The 12486-nt window shown below is 38.1% G+C and overlaps 2 protein-coding genes across 2 annotated transcripts; both read left to right on the forward strand.

Moving 5' to 3' along the window:
* Positions 1 to 447: 447 nt before the first annotated feature.
* On the forward strand, positions 448 to 1704 carry fam110a (family with sequence similarity 110 member A; the record flags this gene model as incomplete). The annotated part of the gene is made up of 1 exon (XM_079239584.1): positions 448 to 1704. The coding sequence occupies one exon, from the start codon at positions 448 to 450 to the stop codon at positions 1702 to 1704; it is 1257 nt and encodes a 418-aa protein (XP_079095710.1).
* Positions 1705 to 1801: 97 nt separating this feature from the next.
* Positions 1802 to 10949, forward strand: mfsd2al2 (major facilitator superfamily domain containing 2a-like 2; the record flags this gene model as incomplete). Its single annotated transcript, XM_079238568.1, has 14 exons — positions 1802 to 1810; positions 4703 to 4822; positions 4924 to 5048; positions 5129 to 5258; positions 7034 to 7112; positions 7209 to 7354; positions 8064 to 8154; positions 9119 to 9240; positions 9562 to 9645; positions 9773 to 9856; positions 9960 to 10072; positions 10238 to 10381; positions 10472 to 10642; positions 10913 to 10949. The coding sequence occupies 14 exons, from the start codon at positions 1802 to 1804 to the stop codon at positions 10947 to 10949; spliced, it is 1455 nt and encodes a 484-aa protein (XP_079094694.1).
* Between the last annotated feature and the right edge of the window lie 1537 nt (positions 10950 to 12486).

Raw genomic sequence — 12486 nt, forward strand, 5'->3', positions numbered from 1 at the left:
AAATGACAAATTTATAATGGACTATATTCATTTATTTGAAAAAAACTGATTAAAAAAAAAAAAAAAAAAATTCATTTTAAAAGTGTGAAGCAAAAAAATCCAGATTTTTGATTTTCCCACCCCTGTTATTCAGGAAAGTGATTAAATACCAAATAGAAACACAGTTTTTAATAACATACAGAATACGTCTGTGACCATCTTTTGGTTTTGTGAAATGCTGCACTTCAAGTGCGTTTAGTGATCCATCGTCTTCTGCTCTGCTGACTGATGTGTCTGTTGTCCACAGGGAGTCAAAAGGCCTGATTTCAATTGAGATGCCGTGGTTACATCTGTTGAAAATGTCCTGAAGACGATCACAAGGCAGCCCCACAAAGGCACAAATAAACTGTGGAGAAAAACACGGTGAAGAAGACGTGGGCGACTACGGGAGTTACATTAAGTGACACCATGCCGGTGGGGATGCTCCAACACCCAGTGAAGCAACCGACCAGGGCTGCTGCAATAGTTTCACCTCCACGCTTGCGGCCGAAGGGCCCGGTGGGTCCAGATTTTTACCAGAGAAGACCAACAGAAGCAGCCCGGCCAAAGCAGAGTGCCGTGGAGAGACTGGAGGCAGACAAAGCTAAATATGTCAAGAGTCAGGTGGCTCTTACCAAACAGCAGCCAGTCAGGCCCCCCGAGGTGCGCAGGCCTCTACTCAACCCCAGCACGCCTCTGCGTCCCACCAGAAAAGCCCCCACTCAAACAAAGGTGAAGCAGGAGGAGTTCCAGCTCGACTTGGAGCATTTGAGCAACCTCATTAGTGACGTCCCGGATGGACCGCAGTCCAGCACGTCTGCAGAGTCACAGGACAGTAAAGTGCACACCTCCCCCGACAAAACTCCTGCAGCTGCACAGCAGGTAAAGGAGAAACCACGTCCACCTCCACGTCCTGACAGGTCCATCTTAGCCAAAGTGAGATTAAAAGCATCTGGACCTGCTAAGGCGGAGAGTCCCGGTACTCCAGGAGCTCCAGCTGCAGGGACCGTACGCCGAGTTGACGTCATGCCCCAGGCTGGTCCTGTGAGGACCGCCTGCAGACCACCTCAGTACATACGGCAACCCCTGCAGCCGGTGCCTTTACACGCCCAGTTTCTGGTCCCCTCAGGTGCTTCAAATCTGCGTCTTTTCCACCCCAGAACCACGCCACGTTCCTCTCCTCTGAAACCAGTTGTAGTTCCATCAAAACCTGACAGCGCGCCCTCCCCTCATGCCCAGACCCCGGCTCCTGCTCCACCTGCTCCCCCCAATCTCCCTCTTAACCCTCCTCCTTCACCAGCAATCACGCGTTTGTCCTCCTCCAGCTCGAGGAAGCGTCCCTCTTTGACCCGCTCCAAATCTGACATGAGCGACCGGTACTCCCGAGCCGGGACTGAGCTGGAGCGGTTCTTTAACCTGTGCGGCTTGGACCCTTCAGACCTGCAGGAGCTGACCGCGTCCAGCTCCGACATCGTGTCACTCGCTCGGTTTCGCAGCGTCAGCGCTCCGGGGTCCGAGTGTGGAGGCTCCGGCAGAGTGGATGGAGACGATGAGGAGGATGAAGACGCTGGCAAAGTTTCAGATCGTGTTCCTTACGGTATTTCAGTCATAGAGAGAAATGCGAGAGTGATTAAATGGCTTTATGGTCTGCGGCAGGACAACCAAACTAAGAGCACCAACTTGTAGAAACTACTTCAAAAGTGAAACTTTTTGATTTCTTTTCATTTTCAGCGTGAACTTGAATAATGTCTGAATTTATGGGATCCGTTTATTAAACCGAGCTATGGAGCAGGTATATATTTTCCAAGTAATTTACTCTGTTTTTCTCATTTTTTCTGGTTTCACAAAGTTACTGGAAATCACATACTTACATTCTTTTTGCCAGTCTGAGGGTTTGTTGCAGCTTTCTGACATAGAAGTGACTTCAGTGGACGACACATTCTGATGTAAACGAGTGGCATTAAAAGTAAACGCAGAGCAAGCATCTTGTTCGGTCCTTTGTGTGATCTAACTCGACAATCTCACCAAATGTTATTTTGTACATACAGATAACCTCACAAAGAAACTGCTTTTTTTTTTTTTTTTTTTTTTTTTAAAAATAAACCAGTGCATTTAAAGTAATGAGAAAAAATCATATTGCTCTGTGGAGATGACACACTCTTGTCTTTTAGAAGAAACGACTTATTTTTGGTCCTTTTGACACGCAGACACCAACTTAAACCACTTGTTAAACTTTCACTCTCGCACATTTTAATGCTTATATTCACACTTTGTTTTGGTCTCTTTATGAAGTTCCTTTTGGTCTTTCTGAGTCAATACTTTGTGGATGTTGTAGCGTTAAGAATCACAATCCAGTTCAGGTTTTATTTAAACGTTTAGGCAAAGTTCACATTCAGATCAGTGACTGCAAGCTGTCCACAGCCTGAAACGACAAAACTATTCTGCACAGTAAAATTTACACCACATCAAATCTTAGTGGGGAGAGAATTCAGTCTTTTAATTCATCAGTTCAGAGCATATAAAACTAAAAGCCTGCTCTTTGCCCTCCCGGCGCTGCTGAGCTGCAAGTTTCCTCGTGCTCTTTTTGGAAAGCTGTTTTTACTGAATCCCCTCCTTTGCAGATCAAGTATGTGGTTGTTGGAGAATTTTTGTTTGTTTTTACTCAGTTTCTCTGAAAACTTCATGATTGGGTAAATTTATCTTGGTGTAGATGATTTTCCTGACAGTAAAATTATTTTTAGCAGCTGCTTTCTAAAGGTCCTATGCAACCACCGAAGAGCTTTTTCAGGCTCTGCAAGGTGTTGTAGGAACAGGAAACAGTTTCTAATCTTTGGTTTCTAACCTGGACCTGATAATTCAAATATTATGCATGTGGAAAAAGTGATAAATATAAAGGTGTGCTTCTGCATTTACAGCTTTCATGTCAGCAATGAGGTTTTTATCTATTTAGATGATGAAAATGATAAATGATGAAAATGACTAAATTTGTACAAAACCTTTTTAAAAGCTCGTTTTTTGTCCTGCTTAACTATGAAAAAGAAAAACAATGGAGGATAGTTTCACATGTTTTCCACAAGAGGTCAGAGCAGGCTGTAACTGATGCACTTTCTCCTGCAGCATGTGCACATCTGCAGCTTCCTCTTAATAAAAGCTCTGCTTTATTCAAGGCTTTATAAAGAACGCCTGCTGCAGAGAAACAACTCAGCCAGAAGTCTGGGGGAAAATTAACTCCTTTAAATTTACACTTCAAACATTTATTAGTTCTATTTTACATCTTAAGAAATGGGTTCTTTATAAATGAGCAGAGTGATTCTAATACTCTGCATCCTGTTACGTTCATATCTGATCATTTTGTTTTCTAAAACAAACAACCAGTCACACAAAGTGTGTAAAGTGAGCAGGTGGATTGCATCACGATACTTCACTCTCAAATACAAAAGAGTTGTTCAACCACACTCAGACAAGGTTTAAGCAACACTCGGAGCTGCTGGTGTCCACATGGTGATTCGCTTCAGATGTTAGTTTTTCTGCCCTGAAACGATGAGTTGTTTTCAGAACTTTGCAAATCAACTTCAAACATTAAGAAATCGTCTCTCAAATCAGACTGATGAGTCCTGCACCGCTGATCAGCTGACGGTAAGAAATGAGCTGATTTTGTGTTCTTGATTAAGAGATTTTAGCATTATTAGTAAAACTAATATTATACTAATATATAATCTTTAATTCTACTCCACAGCTATTTTATTGTGAGTTTCTTTGATGCAGTGATAGAAACAAAAATAGTTTATACATATACTAGCGTGTAAAACTACAGTATTTATCAATTTACGCTTCAAAATGAGAAGCAACACTACAAGTGTTCGCTTTTTACAGTCATTTAGGCAAACTGCAAAATTAATCAAAACATTTTCTGCTCTTTTTATAAAGTTTCTACAGATAATGAACTACATTTCTGAACAATATTTAGACAATGGAAGGTAGTAGATGTTTTTGCTCCAGCTTTTCTGTTTCAAGAAAACAAAGAAGGAAAAAAAAACAAAAAAAAAAACACCTTTTGTATTTTTATTTTCTTTGCAAACATTTTTCCTTACACAGGAATTTATATTGGACATGCAATCCACAGTTTCATGCCCCACTGTGTGAAAGAACTAAAATAAGAGATTTTTCCTGTGTAGGAAATGGAGCTGATAGAAATCCTAAAATTCACACTGGTGTTTAATCACATCCAATCAAATCATATTTTATTCATAAAGCACTTTTCATACCAAACAGCAACACAAAGTGCTTTATAAATATATATATACACACACACACACACACAGACATATATATATATATATATATATATATATATATATATATATATATATATATATATATACACACACATACCCCACATTCCACACATTTATCCCTCTCTTTCTATTCTACCTATGAAAGAACTTCAACTCATTTTTTCTGTCTCTGATTCCAATTCTAAAATGACTAATAATGAAATTAGACATAATAAACAACTGAGTTGTCCTGCTTATATCCACACTTGGCTTGGTCTCCTACTTCTTCCAGTTTCTATTTTAGTCGTAAATCCAAAATAATTAGAAGTTACATCTCAGCTGTTGGAGTGAGAACTAATCCATGGAGAAAAAAAAACCAAACTGAATCAGCTGTTGTCTTGCCTCTGTAGAGGTCAAAGGGGATTCCTTTGGCCAGAAAGGTGTGTTATGCCGTGGGTGGGGTCCCATGTCAGATGACCACAGCAGCTATCAGTATTTCCTTGCAGATTTTCCTTCTGGATGTTGTGCAGGTAAAAAAAAGTGCAAAATGTGTTTTTGCATTTGCAAAACTGGACTTTATGCTTTGAAGATGAAGCCCATCAGCCTGAATGTGGATGGAATATCTTCACAGATGGAGGCTTCCTACGTGTCCATGATTTTATTTGTGAGTCGGGCCTGGGATGCCGTGACGGACCCTGTGGTTGGATACCTGGTGAGCTGCAGTAACTGGACACCCATTGGCAAACTCACCCCATGGTCAGTTCATTTAGCTGCATGATTAACCCCATCCATCCATCCATTGCTCGCTGTATTTAGCCATCACTTCTGTCTGTCAGGCTGCTTATTTCCACGCCGTTCTGCATGCTGTCCTATGTGCTGCTGTGGTTTGTGCCAACCACAGGGTCGACCCCAGAGGCTGTGCTGTGGTTCCTCGTGGCAGCCTGCCTCTTTGAGACACTCATGAGTGTAAGTGTCTCAATGTCCAGTTTTAACCGTTTTGGATAGTAATCAAGTATATGTAATTGGGCCCTTGTTCAGTATTAGGAGTTACATGCAAACCCTGGTTGGGACTATTTGTTGTCTCAAACTGATGAATGCAGTTTCATGTTTCTAGATCCTTGAATGATTTCTGCACAAACACTTTTAGGAATTAAGAGTGAAGATGTTTGTTGAGGAATTTCTCTTTTAGTTAATGTCTGATGACAAACTAAGAAAATAATGACAAAGCTGACCGAATCAAAGTGTCCGTGTCTCTGTGTAGGCGTTAACTCAAGCTTTCTATCCTTGTCTGACGCTCCTTGTTGAGCGCGTTGGAAATGCAGAACAATGGCAGCCTGTTCTCCGCTCAGAGCTGTTCATCCTTGAATGCAGGTGTTTTATTTTCTCTGAGCAGTTTGGCCGTCTGCATCACGCGTAGCTCACAGTCTGATAATGAGCTTGTTCTTGGTTTGGTTTAGACTTAAACACATTTTTCACACAACAATGAAAGAGACATGCCTTTTATAAAAGTAAAATAATAATTTAAACTTGTCATCAGACCTGCTGCTTTGCCACATGGACCCCTGGTAAGATGAGTCAGATTTAGTAAAGCTTTTATTTTATAAATACTTTGTTACAAATGTTGATGTATTTAAACTTTTGTATAGTTTTTAATGTAGTGTAGTGTTGTATTTCTTTTTTTAGAGACTGGTATTGAACAGAATCGGATCAGACCCTTATATCCTTACTGAGCTCCCTTTTTATGTGACTTTATACAATTTTTCAGGAAAAAAAGCAGCTTTTTGTTGTTTAATTGCTTAATATTTACAATCCCAGAAAATATAACTAGTCAAGTTTGTTACTATTAAAGATTCTTGTTATCAAAGGAAAATTTTCCCCTTTTAATCGATGGTTTTAAGGGTAAAACTTTTTTTTTTTTTTTTTTTTTTTTTTTTTTACAGTGCATCGTCATATAAAAAAGGTACAGTGGGAGGACATTTCTTTCCCCAGGGAACAATCTGGATTCATGCACCCTAGAGTTCACACAACTGGACCTCAAGGTTATTATTTGTATCCATTTTTCACTCATAGCTTTATAGTTTCTGCATAAATACAGGCCCAATACAATAAATGGCTTTATAGTTGTGCCAAACCTTTATATTACATTAATATTTTTGTATTTATATATTTTTTTAACTTCCTGGTTTCACACAGGCTTAACTAAGATTTTAACTTCTTTCACATTATGTTCATTTTTATTGTCTCTCTGGCTGTTCAGTAACTTTGAGCGTACCATCCCAGTGACAAGCTTTTGTATCAGTAAAGGTATAATTAGGTTCTTTTTTTGTCTGAGAGTGTAATATTTGTACTATAAATCATCTCACAAGCCGTCAGACTGACGTAACCCATAAAGAGGGGATAGACTCCTTTCTGGAAACATCTGGCTGCTAAAAAGTGACTGTAGTCATATATGCATAAAAGTATTTTTAATGTTAAAAGTACATTTTTGTGTACAAATTCTCTTGAGAAAGGTAGAGAAAGTGATTGGAAGTACAACGTTTTTTTGTTTCTTACACTGCCTGCCATCTACCCTCAAGCTTTTCTTTACATTTCTTCATTTTCTTTTGAGTTGCCATGGTGACCTCACTTTATTGTAAATGTTTGTGCATCTGCTGCCATCCTCCTCCAAGCTGCGTCACCATGGCTACTCAGTTTCACACATCCCATATCCTCTGAATTGTTCTTGTGCCGTCTGTGAACAGTGCTATAACGTCCCCTACTTATCACTGAACATGTTCCTGGGGGGGCATCCGCGGGACAGAGACTCCGCCACCGCCTACAGTAAGATCAACAAGCCTCACCTGCCGCTTCGCATCTCAGAGCCGTCAATCGCCAAACAAAATGCAGGCTTGTCTTCTCCTTCTCCTCTGTCGGTAGGAATGAGTGTGGAGATGGTGGCGATGCTGCTGGCTTCAGTGATTCAGGGACAAGTTGTGTCTGTGTACAACACAGAGAAGCAGGAGGCCTGTGATCAGCTGGACCAGACCCATGAGACACCTCAAACTGCCTCCCTACAGGAAACGGTACCTTCTGCAGGAAAGGGAAAAAGAAAGCCCAACTCAGATGAGGCTCATGTTTCTCATGCAGCCAAGCAGCTTTGTGTTGGCATTGTGCTGGGGGAGATCTGTTCACCCTATAATTTACTGTTCTTGGCCTCATGCAGGCATTGTTGCCTGTAAGTGTATGCTTGTCCTTTCGCTCACATTGTAAGGACAAAAACCAGTTTAATAATCACATTGTGGATTTATAGGTGTTTATCACAAATTACAGAAACTACAAAGCCATCAGATTCAAAATAAGTCAATATTTCCCATCAAATAGTAAATAGTCTTGGTTTTACTGTCTGTTATTTCTATATGTATTAGGAATAAAATATGAGTTTATTATATTTGTCAATCATTGCATTCTGTTATTATTTATATGAACACAGAGCCTTTACTTTGTGGGGTTGCAATCTACTTATTGATTATCCTGTATTTTTCAAAGGACTATATATGCTGTCATGGAAAGCAATGCTGCTCATTTAAAACCACCAGAAGTATAAAATAACGCGTGTTTGTCATAATACCACAAGTTATACTGTAAAAATGAAACAACTTGATGTAGTTTAAGAACACGGTAACAAAGGTTTCACCTTTTGACTTGTGTTTTTTATGCATCTTGAGTTTGTAGACAGTTTAACATGCTTTATTTAGTAGTTACAACGTCATGTCTGCATTTCAACCCCCCCAGAAAAAAGCTTTCCTGACCTCAGCTCTGGTCATGGCTGCCTTGTTTTTCCTCTGCAGCCTGGTTCTCTTCTTTGGAGTGAGGGAGCAGCAGGGTGAGTCACTCAGACACAGCAGCTTTCAAACACTTTTAAGTAAAACATTCAGTCATGGGAAAGAAAATACACCCTCAGGTTCTCGCAACGTTGGGAAATACTAATGACATCTTCCAGAAAACAATTACGCCCAAGTCATTGCTGCTAAAGCTGCTTCGACAAACCACTGAGTCATGCTCAGAGTTTTTGTTATTGTGAAATAAAAGTGTAATATGTCATGTGTTGTTATTTATCTGAGGTGACATCATTTTAATAGTTGGTTAAGATCTTTGGATTTTTATGCATTGTATCTTCAATTTTAAAAGGAAAAGAATTTATTTCTTTTAAGTTACACTGCTGTTCAGCAGCTTAGATTGTGATGTGATTTAGTTAATCTAATTTAGTTAATTTAGTTTTTATTTTATATATGATTTTATTTTATTTTTCCATTTATATGAAACTGGATTCTGTGTCCTTAATAAAGCTTGAATTGAATTGAATTGAATTGAATTGAATTGAATTGAATTGAATTGAATTGAATTGAATCAGCATAAATCCCATAACGTTTCATCTAAAACAAGCTGAGTATTGGTAATTTTCTTATTCATTTAAGTATTTATTATTATTTATGTATCGTATGTATAGACAGATGTATATACCTTATATATAAATATATATTATATTTTATATATATATTGTATATCACATCTTTAATGTGCATTGTATATAATATTTTGCTCGTCTGCTTGTTTTTTAGATTTTTTAACTCGTAGTGAATTTTAGTTATATTTTTATTTTTATTATTATTATTATTATTATTATTTACTACCTATTTGCACTATCTACTTTGTTTGCACCTTTCATATTCGCACCCTCCTTGTTGTTTCTGAGAGCCTATGTAACAGTGAATTTCTCCACTGTGAGATAAATAAAGTCTTATCTTATCTCATCTTATCTCGTATCTTATTTGTATTCCCCTCCCAAGTTCCTCTCTGTTCTGATGAGAAAGTACGACCACCCTATCTGAGCTCCCTAAAGATGCTGATGTGCCACGTACCTTACCGGCGGCTTGTGCTTGGCTTTGTGTTCAGCGTACTTGCATTTCAGGTATGTATATATCATTGTATAATATATTATTACAGCTGTGTTCTGATACACTCATTATATAAATATGACAACTGTTTTTTTTTATAAGTATTTTTTATAAAAGTAGACATGTATACTTTACTTAAAAGTAAAAAAAAAAAAAAAAAAAAAAAGATTAAATATTAAAAAGGCAAAACTGTTACTGTTTGTAGGAATAAAATGTGTGGAAAATTTGTTTCTTTATGATTCATCCATCAGAAGGTGAATATGTGTCATTTCCAAACTCCTGCATACATACATTAATACTTGTTACCCTTTTCTTCCCCGTCTGTTTGATCCCAGATGTCTTTGGGGAACTTTGCACTGTTTTGCAGTCATGCAGCTGGACTAGGAGCCCAGTTCCAGCTTCTCCTACTGGTCCTACTGGTAAAATGCAACTAAAACCTACAGACACCAGTCACTCAAAAGTTAACTCAAGCAATTTGTCCGATTTTTTAAAATATTTTTGTTTTAATGGGTGTTTCAAATGAAATAGATGTTAATATTTCTGCAGGTTTCTGCTTCGATCGCAGTTCCTTTTTGGCAAATTGTTCTTCTGAGAATCGGAAAGAAGATCACAGTTTTCATCGGACTATCGGTGAGAAATGAGGAATTTGTGTGTTTTTAAAAAATAAAAGCATTTTTTCCCTCATATTTTGAATATTTCTGTGAGCCGTGAGACCTCTTCATGTCTCTGTCAGCTCTTCATCCCTGCAGTGATGGTAGTTGCCTGTGTCCCCAGTAAGCTGCCAGTCTTCATGACCATGTGCGTTCTGATAGGATTCAGCGTGGCTACCGTGTTTTTGCTGCCCTGGTAAGTCTGTCTGGACATAACGCCTCCATGTGGAGCACATGAATCATTCATCAGCTCTATCTGAACCTGAGCCCAAGATGAACATTAGAAAAAGAAAAGAATTTTCTGGACTGTTCAGAACTTTTCATTAAACCAGATGTAATATGTCATCTTATACTGTTACAGGTCAATGCTCCCAGATGTAATGGATGACTTTGCTGTGAAACACTCCTCCTGTAAAGACCTGGAGCCTCTTTTTTTCTCTGGTTATGCCTTCTGTAGTAAGCTGGCTGGAGGGCTTTCTGTTGGACTCTCAACCATGACATTGCAGTGAGTAAGACCTCCATCCATGTGCTTCATCAGTGTGTTTTATGTGGATATCACTCAGTATTTCATGTTCTCTTCACTGCTTGTCTGCAGGATTGTGGGCTACAAGGCAAGTGCATGTAACCATGGTGATGAAGTGGTGACGGCTCTGATTGTGCTGTTCTCACCAGTTCCCATCGCACTTCTGCTGGCAGGGATGGTGTTTTTTTACACATATCCAATCAATGAAAGGCAACGCTTAGAGCTCCAGGATCAGCAACTCCAGTAAGAGGCTATTTTTAATTTCCTTTAACAGATCAAGATGTTAAACTTTAACAAATACTTTCATTTTGAAGCAGTCTGATGCTTTTTAAAAAAATATTTAACCACATTTTAATTGGAAAATTACAGCATAAAAAGGGTTTCCTGTAGGGAATATTCATCAGAATCCAAAGCTTTCTTTGACTTTCTCATGGGTTTTTGGGTAGCGTTAGGACCCATAAGTACTGTTTTGGTTAACTTTTACTGTCCTGATACCGTCACCATTGTTTTCAGATACAGCAAGCTCATTGTGGTCAGTAAAAAGCCTTGACTTCACAGCATCTGACAGACTTGGGGACAGATTTACTAAACTAGGCTACAGACTAACAGTGCTGACATGTCGATGAGAGTCTTAAGACATAACTCTTTATCAGTTTGCTCTTTGTAAATCTAATTTTTCACAAACTTGCCTGTGCACTATCCTTGTAACCAGAGGACTTCACTCGGGGGGTGCATTAGAGAACTAAAAAAAAAACAGAGTTGTCAAATTTGTATAAACAAGATTGATACACATGGTGACAATAAAGAAATTAAGTATTTGGTTCATTCTGAGGCATGTTTATTTTGGGAGATTCCATAATAATATATTTTATTTAAAACTGTCTTTCAAAATATTTATTTGCACTTTATAATGAGACAAATCATTGGATGAAATCAGCATAAAATAAGAAGAAAATACATATTGATAATGTCCTCTGTCCCCTGGTGGACACTTTTCACTTTACAATAATTCTGAATGACATAAAGTCACTTTTGCTTGTTTATTTATTTATTAACTGTGATGGACTGGCGGTTCGGAAAAATGAATTTATTTATTTTTTTATTTATCTATATATTTATTTATTTATTTATTTTATTGATGGCCCACATAAAGACTTTAGATGAAAGAAATAAGACATTTCTGCCAATTTTTTGTGTCAGGCTTTAAAGGTTTAGGTGAGGTTATATTAATGATCCTCTTCTAGTTACTGAGAAATCAAACTAATTCCAACTAAACCAAAATAACGCAAGATATTCTTTTGGACATTTACATACTTTCTTCTGAGTTAGACAATAAGACTGACAATAATCGTCTTAACTATAATCAGACAACGAGAAATCTGTAGAAGCATCTGATAAGCTAAGCTAACCACTTTTATTTCTTTCTTTCTATAAAGGCCCTTTTTACACTTTACATGTTAAAAAATATTATAGACGCATTTTTAGTTTGATGTTAAAGAAAAACAGGACAAGAAAATAATTCTTTAGTATAATTTGAGCCAAATTTTTTATCATGTACATGTCTAAAAGGAGAATATCAACGGTGAATCTTATCCTTATTTTTCATCTAGCCCAGAAGCATCATCATCATCACCATCATCACCTGACTCAAGCAACAACAAAGAGCAACAAACAGTCTTACAGAAGCCTCGTGTTGGTGGGACATCAACATCACATCCAGACCTACACAACAAGACATTGTGCAAGTCTGATTTCTCTCCACGTTGTCACTGGCATGATGAAAAGTTATCCACCTGCTCAAATATAATAAACAGCCCTTTTGGAAAACATATGTCTACATCACATCTTCAGATACTCAGGCCTAAAAAGCACAAAGAAGAGGATGAACTGGGTAGAAATTTGCCCAGAAGTAAGCCTGATGCTTTCTCCAGCAGGTCATATGTGCGATCCAAGGTGACATGGGTGTAGCTGAACTTACCTCATGAAATACTGCAAAGTTAGAGACAGAGAGTTAAGAAAATTATCTAGTAAATAGTATATGAATGTATATATTTATAAAAACAGATCAATATGACTCTTTTGTAAAC

This window comes from Telmatherina bonti, assembly GCF_933228915.1.
Source record: "Telmatherina bonti genome assembly, chromosome: 4".
Taxonomy (NCBI): Eukaryota; Metazoa; Chordata; class Actinopteri; order Atheriniformes; family Telmatherinidae; genus Telmatherina; species Telmatherina bonti.